The 18,176-nt window shown below is 43.5% G+C and overlaps 2 protein-coding genes across 2 annotated transcripts; both read left to right on the forward strand.

Annotated features, from left to right (window-relative positions):
* The first annotated feature begins 1,800 nt into the window (after positions 1–1,800).
* On the forward strand, positions 1,801–4,606 carry rpusd1 (RNA pseudouridine synthase domain containing 1). Its single transcript, XM_080008949.1, has 5 exons — positions 1,801–2,033; positions 2,571–2,694; positions 2,810–2,912; positions 3,329–3,430; positions 3,968–4,606. Exons 1-5 carry the CDS (start codon positions 1,840–1,842, stop codon positions 4,402–4,404), a joined length of 960 nt encoding a protein of 319 aa, XP_079865075.1. The 5' UTR covers positions 1,801–1,839; the 3' UTR covers positions 4,405–4,606.
* Positions 4,607–5,473: 867 nt separating this feature from the next.
* Positions 5,474–17,723, forward strand: slc25a17 (solute carrier family 25 member 17). Its single transcript, XM_080009606.1, has 9 exons — positions 5,474–5,600; positions 5,767–5,827; positions 5,911–5,977; positions 6,180–6,331; positions 7,088–7,204; positions 7,358–7,503; positions 9,001–9,096; positions 10,486–10,571; positions 15,083–17,723. The coding sequence occupies exons 1-9, from the start codon at positions 5,526–5,528 to the stop codon at positions 15,234–15,236; spliced, it is 954 nt and encodes a 317-aa protein (XP_079865732.1). The 5' UTR covers positions 5,474–5,525; the 3' UTR covers positions 15,237–17,723.
* The last annotated feature ends 453 nt before the right edge of the window (positions 17,724–18,176 follow it).

Consider the following 18,176-nt stretch of genomic DNA (forward strand, 5'->3'; position numbering starts at 1 on the left):
TAGCTGGATATTTTAAACCACTTAAAAAACATTGCACACTGGCCTGGAGGGGAGGGGGGGAAATTATTTGTCTAATCAAGTCAACAAAAATCCCTTTTTAGGATATTAAAGGGGACCCATCATCTAACTAATCTGCTTCTCTGTCAGCCAGTGACAAGGACTGTGTTGTGGGGTTCACAAAGCTGGAAATTATCAGTCTAAAACCAATGCAAATAAAGTAACGACTCGCTGTTGGAAAATATCATGGCCAGTTGATAGTTCACAAAGCTTTAATAAGCAGATCTGTTATTTAAAAAATGGAAATAAAATAAATATCGTTTGAAAAATGAGCACACAGTTAAGATGACAGGATATTCCTGAGCTGATGTCAAGTTTACCGTTTAAGAGGCACACTCACACACAAGTTGCTTAATTATTTGATCACTTATTCAATTATACAATTGATTTCGTTTTTCATCATTTTCCATCCTTCTTGACACACCTGTGCGAATCATATATGACATGCACGGATTCAGCAACGGCAAGAAGCTAGAACGCAAGTGAGCGAGACCGTGTGGTTCTGTCGCTGCACGCCACGAAACCAGGAGGGAGATTTCGTGGGCGGGGCTTGTTTGATAGTGAACCAATAGTGTGATGCTGCGTTCCGCTAAAGTCGGATAATTCCGACTCCGTACCCACCACTTCCGATCTAAACGGAATTGCCTCTGAACGTCCGCAATAAATGTCTTTTGTTTTTGTTTGTTTGTTTGTTTGTTTGCGAATGTGACATCATATCCATTGAAAACTCCGGCGCCAGCGACCTGCTCCGAAGTTCCAACTTCGAATTCCGACTTAAATGGTCGCGCCAATTATCCATGTAGGAGGTCGAGGTTTTTTTTTCCCCCCCGAGTTCCCATGTGAAAGGAACGCAGCATTATGCGTCTTCCGGTGAAAACACGCGGCGGACGCACCTCGGCCGCTGCTCGTGTTTACGTCCGTCCGCCTCCGTGTCATTGGAGATGCGTCATCTGAGGTGAGCGGTGAGTACTAGATGTCGCACTTCTGCGATTCTTATAACGCTGTTCGTGTCGTGTCGTGTCGTGTTTCAAACATTGAAACACGGAGGCGAAGTCCTCCTTTACTCTAGCCACCATCGCTGGATGTTACTGGCATTGTAAATGGGTTATGTCTCTATCTATCTATCTATCTATCTATCTATCATTCTGTCTGTCTATCTATCATTCTGTCTATCTATCTATCTATCTATCTATCTATCTATCTATCTATCATTCTGTCTGTCTATCTATCATTCTGTCTATCTATCTATCTATCTATCTATCTATCTATCTATCTATCTATCTATCTATCTATCTATCTATCATTCTGTCTGTCTATCTATCATTCTGTCTATCTATCTATCTATCTATCTATCTATCTATCTATCTATCTATCATTCTGTCTGTCTATCTATCATTCTGTCTATCTATCTATCTATCTATCTATCTATCTATCTATCTATCTATCTATCATTCTGTCTGTCTATCTATCATTCTGTCTATCTATCTATCTATCTATCTATCATTCTGTCTGTCTATCTATCATTCTGTCTATCTATCTATCTATCAACCGGTATATACCACTATCTATCTGTCCCTATATCTATCTGTCAACCGGTATATCCCTCAGTCTGTCTGTCTGCCTGCCTGCCTGTCTCTATATCTCTATCAACAGGTATATACCTCCATCTGTCTAGCTATCTCACATGCATACAGGGGGAGATGTCAAGCTAGCCAGCCCCCCCCCCCCCCCCCCCAGCCCCCCAAGACTTCATGTGCGGTGTCCCTCCCTCCACCGGTGAAGATGTCCACGACCACGGAGCCCGCCAGCGTGGAGAACCTGCGGGTCCTATACCAAAGCGATGACTTCATTGTGGTGGACAAGCACTGGGACATCCGCATAGACAGCAAGATGTGGTACGAGAAGCAGACGGTGCAGGCCCAGCTCAGACACCGCTTCCCCCAGCTGGCGGACCCCGGCACCTACTATGGCTTCAGGTTGGAGGAATTAAGATGTGGAGTCAGTGTAATGGCCTAATGCAGCACACATTCAAATGCTGTGTTGGTCAAAGTGCAAAGATGCGATGACTTACAAGCTTTTGTACTTTGGTATATGGCACCACATTTAAATATTTTTTTTAATGTATTGTAGGATTGAATACTTGAGATCTAAATTGTAGTTTTTGTTTTGTAGCCAGAGAGGAACACAATGAAGAGAAGAGATTGATATTATTAGATTTGATATTATTAACCTTTTTTTTTAGATATATAGAATTCATTAAGATTATTTTGTCATATGCAATTCTCAAAATGAATGACGAAAAGATATACATTTTCTTTAAAATAACCATACATTCCACACTACATGAGGTCAGAAACATTAAACTGAGTTGTATTTGGGAAAATGTGATATTGAGTTCAATATTAAGTTTTAAATGAGTAGTTCAAGGTGTTCTTTATCATCGGAATTTAGGCAGAAATATAAGCAGATATTGTGTAATATTCAGTCCTTGGCGCCTCCCCGCCTCCCCACAGGTTTTGTCACCAGTTGGACTTCTCCACCAGTGGTGCGCTGTGTGTGGCCCTCAACAAGGCCGCTGCAGGGCGGGCGTACCGCTGCTTCAAGGAGCGCACCGTCACCAAGGCCTACCTCGCTCTGGTACACCCACAAATTAGATGGAGACACACCCACTGACTCACTTCTGCATGATTGAAATAGTGTATCCTAGAGAAATAGAATGACTATGATTTGAACCTGTGCTGTTGTTTAACAGCTGCGCGGCTGGGTGGAGGAGGAAACCATGTCCCTGGACTTCTCCATCGGCAAGAACTCTACAGAGGGCAAGACGCATATGATGTGTATCGAGGGAGCAGAAGGTACGGAGCAATTCATCAAATGCGTCAGAATTTGTCTAAAGTCATACACTCTGCTGCTGCACAGAGCTGAGCGGCAGAGCCCTGAAGCCCTGCCCCGCCGAGGGGCTCGCTGTCCTCTGGTTTATTCAACGTTAAATAATATTACACGTGTTGTACGTCCAAATTGCACTAAATTCAACACCGCACGTCCTTTGGTTCCCAGCAATACACCAGCCAAGAGTGAAGTAGATCGATGAACGTTTGTCGAGATAATCGAAGGACCTACAGACGGACAGACAGAGATTTCTTCCTTTATTAGTTAGAAGAACACTAGTGGCGTGCCGTTCAAAACATGCATCTGTATGAGGGCACTTAGTTCATATTGACATGAACTGTATTTGGACTTTTCCGCCCTACACTCTCTGTTGCTACGCCAGGCTGTGAGAACCCAAAGCCCTGCCAGACGGAGCTGACGGTGCTGGAGTATGGGACGTACGACGGCTCCCCCGTCACCAAGGCACTTCTGCAGCCGCTCACCGGTAACTGGGACCCTTCTGAGCGTTTCTTTTGTGTCCTATGAAAAGAAAGAGTTTTAAACAGGATTCTTACCAGATGCTTGAGGTGCTTGAATTTTGTCTGGAAGGTACTGGAATCCCTCGAAAATAATCCCTTTTGTGCTAAAGTGCTTGAAAAGTTATTGAATCACGATCATTGAAAACCTGTGATATTCCCCCAGGTTGTTTTTATTTAAATTGTAACGTAATACAATTTTTCAAGAATCACTTTTTCACTTATAACAGTAAATGGAAATTAGATTTATAATAGTTATACGAATATAAGTAATAGACAATGAGGTTAAGATTTTATTATATTTAAATTAATAAAGATCACATTGAAAGTTGATTATATTTGTTTTGCGTCCTTAAATGTCCTTGAAAATGAAAAAATTATTACAGTACTTGAAAGTCCTTGAATTTCATTTTTTTAATACCAGAATGAACCCTGTTTAAAAGAGTTTACTACCACAACTATCTACAATCTCACTTATCATTTCACCTGCCTCCCCCCGTCGCCAGGCCGGACTCACCAGCTCCGGGTCCACTGCAGTGCGGTGGGCCACCCCATCGTGGGGGACTTCACCTACAGCCTGGGCGCGGACGATGCCCCCTACCGCATGATGCTGCACGCACACCTCCTCCGCCTCCCCCTGGAGCCCCAGCGCCTGCTGGTGTCGGCCGGAGACCCCTTTGTGCCCGCCGTCGACCGCAAGTGGCTCCCGCAACGCTTACTGCGGACACCGGGTGGTGCCGTGGCGGCCCTCCTGAAGCACAGGGAGGAAGAAGACGAGAGAAAGGGCAGGGAGGAGGAAGAGGAGGAGGAGGAGGAGAGAAAGAGAGAAGAGAGGAAGAAGTGGCCAAGGGGGAGAGGTGCGGGACAGGCCTGTGGTGGGGAGGAGAGTGAGGAACAGGGGAGGAGATGTCAGGAGTGGCTGAGCGAGTGGGCTGGAGACTGACTGTGCTGCGTGGGTGTTTTTGTTATGTATTTTAATTTTGCCAAGTGTTTTATTTAATTATATCTGTGTTTGTTTGACACTGCATCATCAAGACGCTGCTACATGTAGATCAGTGGAATGAGATGGAAGGATGGGTTAAGAATTGAATACATTTTCTGTCAATGCTGATATGTCTCCGTTTTAAAAATATTTCCACATCCGTGTTGTTTGTTGTGATCTAACTGGAGAGCATGTTTATTGAGCGTATCATGCATTGGATACTGTATACGGCATTATGCATGTACAGTATGGATCCGATTGCCATGAGGATTTCAATGGAGTCATCAACTGGGCATCACATCACATAGAGTAACAAAGTCAGGTCAAGTCACACTTTATTTATAAAGCGCATTTCAGACCAGGGCAACACGATGCGCTTTCCAAAGAAATACAATCATAAATAAATAGAATAAAATAAGAACATAGTTGTCAGCTGGTCAATTCAAAAAGAATGAAACAACAGTAACAACACAAGCAACTACAGCAGCAGCAGCAACAACAGCACACACACACACGCAGAAGTCAGTCATAGACCTTAGTGAACAGCAAGGTTTTTAACCTGCTTTTAAAAGTGTTGAGTGTGGGGGCCTCTCTCAGGTGCCTCGGCAGGGTTTTCCATTGACTTGGGGCATGGATACAGGAGGCAGCCTCCCCTGCTTTTTAGAGTACGAGGGATAGCTAAAAGACAACAACAGTTAAGAGTTGAAGTATAAAAATAAGTCCAGTTTATATATAAATGTACAATGTGAAAATAAGAAAATCAAAGAACCAAAAGGAAAGACTAGGGGTTTACGCCGGTCGAATCCACCTCAACTGAATCCAGTTTCGAGCTCGAAACGGGAGAAAAGCGAAACAAACGCCAAACGAGAATACTGCGTTATCCAATCAGGTGGTCGTACTCGAATGAAACGCTCTCTAATTGGTCCAAATCTGAACCCGGAAGTAAAATCACAAGCCCGACAGAATCGAACCGCTCGCTGCTGGCGGTTGAGAAACGCACACAGCTTGTTGGTGGAAGAGAATAGTTTTACTGCACATTTTTTTTTAAAGAGAGTAAAGAAACGTTTTTGAAAAAAACAAACATGAGCGCCGGGGATTTCAACGTCGCTGAGGTTTTTTCGTATGAAAGTCTGGTGCATGCTGTTGCAGGAGCGGTCGTAAGTAAACACGGTAACAGTGAATGCGACAGCTGCTGAGTCCCGTGGACTTTGGTCGAAGGAAAACACGTTTTTATCTGTTTTACGCCGTCTCCCGTTGTCGCGACGGAGACGATATGGTCTTAAATGTGGAATATGACACATATGGGGATTGACTGTCTTGCAGGGAAGTGTGACTGCCATGACGGTGTTCTTCCCCCTGGACTCTGCCAGACTCAGACTGCAAGGTACGTCACACTGGTTTAACCGTCACCCTTGTCATCGTTGTTATTAGTCCTACTGTTTCACCTTCCCTTTCTGTCCTGCCTAGTGGATGAGAACAGGAAATCCAGGTCAACGCCAGTAATTCTCGCAGAGATTATCAAAGAAGAGGGACTGTGAGTGAAAATTCTGCTCATTAGAATATTTGAACCCCAATTCAGACCTGGGCCATGCTGGAGTACTACTACTACCCCGCCTCATGCCTCCGCGACTGCCCCATAACGCCGTACCTCCGCCCCGTCTTAGTGTCACTGGATATTTGTGGAAAATCAGTAGAAAAATGTGCCCGTCCAAAGTTGAGTTGTTGCCCTCCCGCAGGCTGGCTCCTTACCGGGGCTGGTTCCCAGCCATCTGCAGCCTGTGCTGCTCCAACTTCATCTATTTCTACTGCTTCCACGGCCTGAAGGCAGCCTGGCTGAGGGGACAGAAGTCGGTGCCCGCCACTGACCTCGTAATAGGCATCGCTGCAGGTGACTTTTGCCCAGTTTCCCGATAACTCTGTTTTGGCATGTTAGCGTCACAAATGCAAAATCTAATGGCCATAGCAGGATACATATAGCAAAGTCAATGCCAAGATGGTGAACATATTTTATGACTGCTGTACTCCCTGCATGGTCACTTTAATATGTTAGTATTAGAATGGACAATTACCAATTAAAATGCTGGAGTCATTGCTACTACAAATGCTGCTACTTTGCACAAATCTCATGAAAAAGGAAGAATAAACAGTCTCTTGCATTTTATCCAAATAATTATGCTGTACATTCTTAAACAATTTATTATTAGTATTGTTAATTTATTACCGATTTTGCTTTTTTACTGTTGAATTGCTTATTAGTATGTGTATATATAGTATATTGTGAATGTAGTGTATATTCTCCAACTGGTACTCTGTTACTCTGTTATGCTTTCCCAATGAGCTGCTACAACGCATGAATTTCCCTTCCGGGGAATCAATACAATACTATCTATACAGATTTTGCCATTGGGGCTCCTGTTACTATTAATATGTATTAATGTGATCAATTTCATTTTTTTTTTTTTTTTTTTAATCTAGCGGCAATGGAACAGTACAATACCCATTATGTATTGGATTCTAACATTCAGCGGTAGATGTCATAGATGCATCACCCTATCCGCATTAAAAGAGCCCTTTCCCACCTGCAAACATATATCAGACAAACAAATATTTTACAACTCCTAATCTTTGCCCCACCCCTCTCTAGGTATTGTCAATGTGCTGGTGACCACTCCTCTTTGGGTGGTCAACACCAGGCTGAAGCTTCAAGGTGCAAACTTCCGCAATGCAGATATCCATGCCACCAGCTACTCTGGCATTCTGGGTAAAATAGCCATATTTTCGCATGTCTCATTTTTATTGGCTTAAAATGTATTTGTACATTCTCTCACGCATAATCCCACATGCGTAGAGGATCTCATGGCCTGTTTCCACTTCCCTGTGTCCCCCTCTCATTTATTTACCTTCATGTCCCCAGATGCTTTTGTGCAGATTGTGCGTGACGAGGGTGTGGGAGCCCTGTGGAACGGGACCTTCCCCTCCCTGCTGCTGGTGCTGAACCCTGCCATCCAGTTCATGTTGTATGAGGGCCTGAAGAGAAAGCTGAGCAGAGGCATCCAAGAGGTGAGAGAGGAGGACATACAGATAGGTGGAAGAACAGGATGAGAAGGAGAGGAAAGTAAAGGGGTGGGTCTTGGGAAGTACAAGAGAAAAAACAAATGTGTCCAAAAAAATGTGTTTCATTTAATCCAAAAAATGCACACGGATATTATTGTTATCAATGGAAAAAACGTATTACCTCAAATAGTGGCCGGGCCTTTCTTTACCTCAACTGCAGAGGGTTATTGGAAGCAGGCTTTTATTAGAGACAGGCTTTTATATCTAAAGCCATCCAAACCAAAACTCTTTGAATTTGAAATCAGATTTCCATCTGGGTGCCATGCTCCTCAAAATTAATTCATCTAGAATAAAAGCACACTCTGTTTTTATTTTAAGGGCTTTCTTTATTTGTCATTTCTAAGCACTTGCATTTTATTTTATTTTTTTGGAGGCAAGGGAATGGCCGGACCGCACAGTGGACTAAATATCGCGCTCACTAGTTTTCACAATCCACTGTCCTGATCCAAGGTGGAACGTCCCTTAGTCGGGTGTAAAATGTTTGTTTCATACAAGTAGAAAATAACAAAACAAAAAGATGTAAGATAAAAACACAGGAAAACCGGCACAGGAACCAGCAGCAAGGCGCACCTTTGTCTGGAGGAGGAAAGGGGGAAGAAAAAAAACAAACTCCACTCCAATTCTCTGAGTTAGGGTTATGTTTAACACCATAAGTCATCCAGAACAGTAAAGTGTTGAAAATAGCTTGAATTTATTGTTGAATTTATCAATTTAAAGCGGTGGAAACATTATGCTTAACTGGCATGCACTTTATATAACAGGCATCGGGAGTTTATCCATCCTTGGTTTTCCCCCCGGTCTATTTGAGGCAGGCCTTTATTTGTTTGTGTCGACCACGCACCCGGCATTTATTAGTGGCTCGGTTTTTATTTGAGTACTAATTTATATTTGAGGGCATACGATAGTCTTCATTTCTACCCACCCCCTCACTCACTCTCTTACACACACACACACACACACACACACACAATAAATTCCTGCTATCCTTGAAAAAAAGTGGAAAGGGGGAAGGTTGAAATAGGTGAAATTGCTTCAGATCATCTGGATGAGTAATCACTTGATAAGTAAGGACTCCTAGTAATTCCATTCACATGATCTTTGTGTGGCTTTACCATATGATGGTGTGGTGGAGCCAACGGAAGTTATGTGTTGAAAATGTTCTGATAATCATCTACACTTCAATTTTTTGAAGTTTTACTTGTTAAAGTTGTTAAAAGAGTTTTATTTGGGAAAGCATGCTCTCTTTTACACGATTGTGACGGGTTTGAACCTGCTAACTCCTCCAGTCTCAAGTTTGACTTATTTTTGTTGTCCTAGAGCCTTGAAATACAGATTATCGGGACACCATCTCTAGAGTTGTTGATAACATGTGTTGAATGGAGATAGCTGGCCTTAAGTGTAAAATAAAACAAGTGTCTTTATAAAGTTGTTTTGTTTCGTAAGCTTTCGTCTCTAGAGGTCTTCCTGATCGGCGCCATTGCCAAAGCAGTTGCCACCACTGTCACATATCCACTGCAGACTATCCAGTCCATTCTGAGGGTAGGTCAAGTGTGTAAATGTGTGTGCATTGTTTGTTTATTTTATACATATGCTTATATTACATATACAGAACATATGCATATAATGATGCTTAGTTTGCGGAGCTAGTTCTGTCAGACAACTTGATGGTGCCACATGCTGCCACGCCCTTGAGGGCCTGCATATTTAATCAACCAATCTGCCATCCTGCTGTAGCTGCTTTGCTGCCTGCTTGCTGCGTCGCTCCCTCCACCTCTCCCACATCCACCTGTTGGGCTCTACTCTTCTATCCAGCGGGGGGATTCGAGCTCATCACTCCTATATTTCTAGCTCACTAAGGATGCCTATGTTTGCTGTACACCTCGACGGGAGTGATGAGCAGTAGAGCCCAGACGCCAAACTCAAACAATACAAAATAAAGATAATTTAATACCGGGATCAGACTATACAAATTAAGACAGATTTTGACACGATTTTGTTGTCGCTGACAAATTTCCAGCATCGGGCCCAAATATGAATGTCAAGAAAGATGAACGGGCATCTGTACACCTTGTAGTGACATAAACGAAGAACAGTGATGTGGCGTCTGGGATGCCCCACCACACCCAGACAAATTGTTTGTATTTTCCTGCCAAGTTGAACAACTCCTAGGACGTGACGCATTCCTTGACGTAGACCAATACGGTGACAGAGTGCTCTCTGGTGCACATATGTAAACATGACTAAGAGAAAGAGTTGATGCTGCTGCCAGGTGGAACAACGAAACCAAGGAAAGATTTGTTGAGCAGTGGCAACAATGCCCCTGCCTTGTTGACTTTTCCTCGAGGGAGTACCATCCCCTCCCGGGCGCACAAGGAGCCGGGACAGAGCTCTTTCCCCAGGCGCACAATAAACATGTTCACACATTCGTTGCCTCAAGTTCCCTTTGAAGAATAGACAGCCCGTACTGTCCTGTTCATGACAGCCAGGAACGGGTCCAAAATCAGTTTTTTCCTTTCCTTTTTCTTTACAGAACACACTACCGCCAGCATCACACATAGCGCTCCTGTAGCCATGACTGACAATTTCTTGACCCTCCTCCCTTACGACCTATGAAGTTGCGCAAGGTCATGAAAGTCAGCATATGATGATTGGTCGGGTTAATACGTGTAGTGTTGCCAGTCTCCAGAACAAGACACAGCAATAATTGATGGCGTTATGATTGCCTGATCTGACATGTTGACCACCATGAAAGACAAAAATATGGTGTAGTCTGATCATGGCATAAAAGTAAATCTAAGAGTCTGAATCTGAGAATATATATGTTGATTTTATGTCCATCCCTCCTTTGTAAAATGTTAAACATATGTAAAAGTGTTTACATACCGATTCTAACTTCATGGAATGATATTTTAATCATTTTTTTTGCAGTTTGGTCAACTGCAAGAATCGAAGGACAAACCTCAACTACTCACCAGTCTGCTGATTATTAAATCGTTGCTGGTCAACAGAGTGAGGTAAATTAGACACACTTTCTCCCTCTGTCTCTCCTTCACTGTGTTTCCTAATTGTACGTTCTTTTCTGTCAACATAATATTGGTTAAGCCCAAAGCTTGTTTGACATGGTCTGATCTTGTGTACCTAAGCTGCTGCAAAGTACTTTGTCTTCCTTCCACCTCCCCTGAGAGGCTGCTTAGGATATTTGGTTTGAGTTATCGGAATCAGAGTCGTCTTTGTTGCCAAGTAACTTTACACATACAAGGAGTTTGACTTGGTGTTCGGTGCATACAGGAAACAAATATAAAATAGAACAACAAGAGAACAACCTATAAATATAAAAGAATATGTAAGTTGTTTTGGGTTTTTTTTTTATGAAAGAGCTGTACAGTTTGTGCAGGAATGTGCAAATGTTCAGAGTGAAGTATAACAGTATGTGCAATGAGCCTGGATAATAGTCCACAAGAATGTGCGTTAATGTAACGCATTGACATATTTATTCAATTCAAGGTGTACAGGTCTGTGTAGTGTTTATGGGGGGAGGGGTGAGGGTCCATTTCAGTGGGGCTGGGGGCCTTGTCGATGAGGCCAGTTGCAGGCAGGAAGAAACTGTTCTTGTGGCGAGAGGTTTTGGCCTTGTTGGACCGCAGCCTCCTGCCAGAGGAAAGTGTTTCAAACAGTTTGTGTCCGGGGTGGGAGGGAGGGGTCAACACCAATCTTACCCGCACGCCTCAGGGTCCTGAAGGTGTACAGGTCCTGGAGGGATGGCAGATTGCAGCCAATCAGCTTCTCAACGGAGCGAATGAACCGTTGCACTCTGCCCTTGGTGGTTGCAGCAGTGTACCAGATGGTGATGGAGGAGGTGAGAATGGACTCAATGATGGAGGTGTAGAACTGCACCATCATCGTCTCTAGCAGTTTGAACTTCCTCAGCTGCCCCAGGAAGTACTTCTTCTTCTGGGCTTTCTTGATGATGGAGCTGATGTTCAGCTCCTGTAACGGGTGTGGTTAGGACCCAATTGCAGCACAAAGACAGGCAGGGATATTTGGTAATGTCTTTTATTTGTAGAGCAGACGGAAGACAGGCAGGGAGCAGGCAGGATACGTCGTTGGGGACAGGCAGGTTCGATAACGAGGAGTGCAGACAGAAGACAGGCGGCAGGGGCAGGCAGGGTACGTGGTCGGAGCGAGGCAGAGTCGGTAGCGGGGAATCAGTCCGGAGAACGCTGGAGAGTCTGGTGCAAGCATCAAAGACAATCTGGCAATGGGTGACTGGTGAGAGAGGCATATATAGTAGTTAGATTACAGATCTGGAACAGCTGTGTGCGCAGGTGAATGGAGTTGGATTTATGGGACAGGTAAGGAGAGGGAGGGGAAAGTAGAAGAAGGCGGTGATCATGACAGCTCCCACTTGAGGTCCTGGGAGATCATGAGTCCCAGGAGGCAGCAGGACTCGACTGGGGAGTCACACAGGGTGATAGGGGTGAGGGGGGCTGGGTTCTTCCTGAAGTCCACAACCATCTCCAATACCTTCACTGCATTGAGCTTCAGGTTGTTCCTGCTGCACCAGGTCACCAGATGGTCAAGCGCCCACTTGTAGGCGGACTCATCCCCACCAGAGATGAGCCCAATGACGGTGGTGTCGTCCGCAAATTTCAGGAGCTTGACAGACTGCTGGCTGAAGGTGCAGCTGTGGGTGTACAGGCAGAAGAGTAGAGAAGAAACAACGCAGCCTTGAGGGCAACCGGTGCTGACGGTCCGGGTCAGAGACGTGTTTTCCCAGCTTCACGTGCTGCCTCCTGTCAGACGTCCTCCTGTCAGAAGTCTGTGATCCACCTACAGGTGAATCACGGACGGGAGTCAGGCCTCCTTGCTAAACCTGTATTTAGCCACTTTAAACACGTCTCTCATCCCACTCCCGGAGGGTATCTCCTGATTAGGAGCCTTTCTGTGTGGAGTTTGCATGTTCTCCCTGTGCTCACATGGAGTTTCCTCCTTATAACATCGTAAGAACCCCCACTAAAAACATGCACAAGAAACATTGTCTGACCAGCAATGGACGTTGAAGTTGGTCCCCGGGCGCTGTACTGTAAGCTGCCCACCCCTCCTGGCCCTGGCCGCCGAGAGGAAGCCTCAATAGGGAAAAATGCAGTGTGTGTGTGTGTGTGTGTGTGTGTGTGTGTGTGTGAGTGTGAGTGTGAGAGAGACAATAAGGACGAGCTAAGCTTGTCCAGTTTAATCTTAACGCCTCTTCCTTCTCTGAGTTAAGCTGTGAACCAGGGCTTGTCATTTGGTACACAGCTCTCCTCACAGAAGCTGATGTATGATGTCACAGCCTCTGTGTTCTCATCCAGACTGTTGGTAGCATTTTTGAAAACGTCCCAGTCAGTATGCAGGAATCAGGTGGACCATGACGTGGTCAGTGTCCCAGTGCAGCTCGGGGGACGGCGTGATAGGCGCTGATTACTGTGGTGTAACAGTGGGGTCCAAAGTAGTGTCCTCTCTGGTGGGGCATTTAATAAACTGTATATATTTGGGGAGTTCATGGCTGAGGATTCCTTTGTCAAAGTTGTGAAGGACAATAACTAGGAAGTCCGTTTCACACGCCATATCTGGTCGGCGAGGATGCGCTGTGCCTCTCGCACGTTGGCCTGTGGTGGTATGTAAACACCGACCATGACTGAAACAAACTCATGGGGAGAATAGAACGGTTTGCAGTTAATTAAAAAAAGATTCCAGATCAGGAGAACAGTGCTGTAGATCACTGTGACATAATCACACCAGCTACTGTTAGTGTGAAAACACAAACCTCCATCTCTATCCGCTCTGAAGAGTTGGAAGCCTGCCAGCTGCAGCGCAGAGTCCGGTATCGTTCGACTCAGCCACGTCTCCGTGAAGCACAAAACAGAAGATGAAGAAAAGACACTGTTCTTCCCCAACAGTAGCTGAAGTTCATCCAGTTTGTTTCCCAGTGAATGCACGTTAGAGAGAAATATTCCAGGTAATGGTGTGCAATGTCAGCGCACCGACATCTGGTGTACAAGCTCAACAACACACCGAGGCAACTGTACGAGACGCCATCTTGGATCAAGAGCATTATCATACCCCCCCCCCATAGTACAGTCGAGTGGTCGCCCAAAAATGCTATTGTTGTGTAGTGTTAACATTCATACCTATACCTAATATTCATACCTATTCATTCTTACACGGTGGGAAACAACAAATAAGTAAATCTAAAAAAAACGCCACAGGAACGCACACGCTCTGGAAGAGGAAAAAAAAACTCCACTCCAATTCTTTGAGTTTATGTTTTGCCTCAAATGCAAAGTATTTCCAAACAGCATTCCTAATGTGTTTGTTTGTTTGTTTTTGTTGTTTTTGTTTTTTTTCCCCAAAACCGGTCGCAGAAGCTCTGCACTCGCTAGCTTTAATGTTTTAACGCCATCACAAATGATTGAAACGAGTGAAGACAGTGAGTGAGAGGAGGCGGGGCTATGTGGGCGCTGCAGCGGTGTGTGTGTGTGTGTCAACTCGCTGGCAGAGAGAAGAGAGTGAGGAAGTGCAGCTATTACTGGTATATCGATAGTGCGGAAAATGAGTATTGAAACAGTGTCAAATATTCAGAATCTATGTATAGAAAAATAATTTCTTAACATTACTAGTCTACAGACTTTTTTTTTTTTTTTTTATCGGCCTAGTCGGGGCAGGCATCGGCCGATTCAGAATATCTCAAAATGTGCAAATATAAGCCCGATTCATCGGCAGACCAGTCAATCAGTCGACCACGAATGTTATCCAATCAATTGTCACTCAAAAAAATTTAAAGAATTCACCATCTATTCCGTTGGGGTTTGCCTGTGCACCAGCATAGCCAATGCGGTTATTTCAATATTAATGTATCTAGTGGTGCGCCTGCAGACCTCAATAGAACAGAACCGTAATATTATCAACTATACCTGTTCACAATCCGGTCTGGTGATTTTGGTACATTTCTCCAGAGACAGCAAGCATTATAAAAGGCTTAACAGACAAAAATGGAGAATTAAAGAATATTAGAAAATGGAATGCGAATGCCAATCGTCAAATAGCCAAAAGATAGAAAACAGAAAATAGTTTGATATATAAAAATATACAAAATCCGACGCTATACACAGGATTCAATATTGTTGTGTGTATGTAGATTATAAATTATAAATATTGATTATTTTTACGACGCACATTGTTTACATATTGACAAGCTATTAAGTTTTCCCCATTCTGATATCCCCAAAAGCCCCATTCACTATAAAGCAGCAGATTGTAATCACGCAAATGACAAATGATTACATTTGAGGTGCTGTTATGTTTTGCCAAAAGCCTTATATAAATATCAGTTTTAATTATATTGATTATAGAATGTAACAACCTTTTTGAGTTGAATTTTTCCATTGTAATTTTTCCAAATTGTGTAACCCATAGGCTATGAGCTACAAGTCAGTATGTTATCAAAGTTGTTAAAATTCCCTATTTTGACCCTTGTGATCTCCCGTAGGAATAACGGCGTGCTGGGCCTGTTCAAAGGGCTGGAGGCCAAGCTGCTGCAGACAGTGTTGACCGCAGCGCTCATGTTCCTTCTCTACGAGAAGATTGCCGCCAACACCTTCAGGGTCATGGGACTGCACAAGACCGTATATCACAAACGATAAACGGGTTAAACAGCAATGACATGTGATTTACTGTATTTGTTTTCATGGACACAGAAACCAGCACCATGGTGAGGTAACACAACGCACAGGATGAGACATATACAACGTGGACACATTTGTTGGTACCCTTACAGCTCATTGAAACAATGCTTCATTCCTCCTGAAAAGTGATGAAATTAAAAGCAATGTTCTCATGTATACCAGCATGCCTTTGGTATGTCATAGAATAAAGCAAAGAGAAGAGAGATAAATTATTGCTAAAGAGATCAATTATATTCTAAAATGGCCTGGACAAATTTGTTGCATAATCTTTATAGGCAATCGCTGCAATCAAGGGATTTCTGTAGCTCTCAATGAGACTTCTGCACCTGTCAACAGATAGTTTGGCCCACTCTTGTCTCAGGTTTGAAAGGTGCCTTCTACAGACTGCATGTTTCAACTCTTTTGCTGTTCGATAGGATTCAGATCAGGGCTCATAGAAGGCCACTTCAGAGTTAGTTCAATGTTTTGTTCTTATCCATTCTTTGGTGCTTTAGCTGTGTGTTTTGGGTCATTATCCTGTTGGACGACCCATGACCTGCATCTGAGACAGAGCGTTTTGCTCCAGAATGCCTTAATAGTCTTGAGATTTCATTGTGCCCTGCACAGATTCAAGGCACCCCGTGCCGGACGCAGTAAAGTAGTACCAAAACATAACCAAGCCTCCTCCATGTTTCACATTAGGCTTGGTGTTCTTTTAATTGAAAGCTTTATTTTTTCATCTGTGAACATAGAGCTGATGTGACTTGCCAAAAAGCTCCAGTTTTGACTGATCTGTACAAAGGACATTCTCCCAGAAACATTGTGGCTTGTCAATATGCATTTTAGCAAATTCCAGCCTGGCTTTTTAATGTAATTTTTATGTTTTAAAAGTGGAGGCTTCCTAGGTCTTCCGTGGAGCCCACTGTCACTCATAACGCGACAGATGGTGCGTCAGACACTGATGTAGTTTGAACTTGGGAGTTCAGCTTGTGACTATTTGGAAGTTGTCCTTGGCTCTTTTTCTACCATTCACACTATCCTTCTGTTCAATCTGGGGTCGATTTTCCTCTTGTGGCGGCGTCCAGGGAGGTTGGCTACAGTCCCATGGACCTTAAACTTCTTGATAATATTTGCAACTATAGTCACAGGAACATCAAGCTGCTTGGAGATGGTCTTATAGCCATTAACTTTAACATGCTTGTCTATAATTTTCTTTCTGATTTATCTCCCCAGACAACTCTCTCCTTTGCTTTCTCTGGTCCATGTTCAGTGTGGTGCACATGATGATACCAAACAGTAGAGCGACTACTTTTCTCCATTTAAATAGGCTGAATGACTGATTATAAGATTGAAGACGTGCGTGATACAAATTAAAGTTAAATTAAAACAGTTAGTTTGAAATATCACTCAAATTTAATTATTTATAATCTTTTCTTAGGGGTACCAACAAATCTGTCTAGGCCTTTTAGAATATAATTTCTCTCTTTAGCAATAATTTCTCTTTCACAGTTTCTTTGCTTTACTGTATGACATACCAAAGGCATGCAGGTATACATGAGAAAATTGCTTTTAATTTCATCACTTTTCAAGAGGAATGAAGCATTGTTTCAATGAGCTGTAAGTGTGTACCAACAAATTTGTCCACGTCTGTATATTTGTATGAGCATAATGAGACAAGTAATTGATCCTAATCCACTTGCGCTTGCTTGTATTGATCCTCCATCACAAGATACTGTCCCTTTATTGTGTCGATTATAAATTCATTCACCACATGCCCACACACACCTGTACATTACTACTTGAACTATCGTTATCGATACTTACACGTCTGTTTTTTCTTGCTTTTAATTTCATCACTTTTCAAGAGGAATGAAGCATTGTTTCAATGAGCTGTAAGTGTGTACCAACAAATTTGTCCACGTCTGTATATTTGTATGAGCATAATGAGACAAGTAATTGATCCTAATCCACTTGCGCTTGCTTGTATTGATCCTCCATCACAAGATACTGTCCCTTTATTGTGTCGATTATAAATTCATTCACCACATGCCCACACACACCTGTACATTACTACTTGAACTATCGTTATCGATACTTACACATCTGTTTTTCTTAGCCGCTGTTGCTCCGTACTGCAGTTTCACACTTAGAAGACATTCAGTGAGCTCACTATATTCTTGACACTGGAAATGTGATTAAGGGTCAAAGATCTGTTTATTAAAATGTACCTGGTACCTCAAGGCTGTATATTGTAGCTGTCAACCGGCTCAGCTGCCATGCTGCTGATGTCAAATGGGCGCCTTTTTCAGTGCATGGCGGCCAACCGTCTGTGACATGAGCTATTTAGACATAAGCCTCAACACCGCAAACAGCTTTGATGGAAATGTATTTGATTGTTTTGGGGGTTTTTTTTTTAATGTTTTTGTTTAGTTTTTTATCTGAGGGTCTTTTTTGTGAACTATTACATGCCCGTTTGAAATTAAAGACTTAAGACATTTTAATGTCCCAATTTAACACAATGTCAGTGATTCCGTTCTGTGTCCAGAATGCCCGTTCAAAATGGCAGTTTAACTAAATGTAAGAAAAACGTTGCAATAATGAATAAGCGCCAAATGTGAAAATATGGGCGCGTTAGATCTTCAGACGATCAGCTGAGTTTACTTTATGTGGCCTGCCAGACGCTCCGCTCGCCGTGCAGGGGTGTGACGTTGGAGGTGACACGCCCGGCGCTTCCTCTCCGACCTCACATTTTGGACGATGACCTCAGAAATCGCCGCGCTGTGGCGTTGGATGACGCGGCCAATGATGTCACAAATCGCCCCGGCTGCACAGAGCGGCTCGCTGTTTGCTTGTTTATTCAACGTTTGCCAACGTTCCACGTCGCGCGTCCAAATCACACCAAATTGGACACTGCATGTC

This window comes from Zeus faber, assembly GCF_960531495.2.
Source record: "Zeus faber genome assembly, chromosome: 11".
NCBI classification, from domain to species: Eukaryota; Metazoa; Chordata; class Actinopteri; order Zeiformes; family Zeidae; genus Zeus; species Zeus faber.

Coding starts and splice junctions, on each gene's coding strand:
- rpusd1 (XM_080008949.1), top strand. CDS start 1,840: ATGTCCACGACCACGGAGCCCGCCAGCGTGGAGAACCTGCGGGTCCTA. Junction 2,034..2,570: donor GGCACCTACTATGGCTTCAG/GTTGGAGGAATT, acceptor GCCTCCCCACAG/GTTTTGTCACCAGTTGGACT. Junction 3,431..3,967: donor ACTTCTGCAGCCGCTCACCG/GTAACTGGGACC, acceptor CCCCGTCGCCAG/GCCGGACTCACCAGCTCCGG.
- slc25a17 (XM_080009606.1), top strand. CDS start 5,526: ATGAGCGCCGGGGATTTCAACGTCGCTGAGGTTTTTTCGTATGAAAGT. Junction 7,205..7,357: donor CAGCTACTCTGGCATTCTGG/GTAAAATAGCCA, acceptor TCATGTCCCCAG/ATGCTTTTGTGCAGATTGTG. Junction 9,097..10,485: donor CTATCCAGTCCATTCTGAGG/GTAGGTCAAGTG, acceptor TTTTTTTTGCAG/TTTGGTCAACTGCAAGAATC.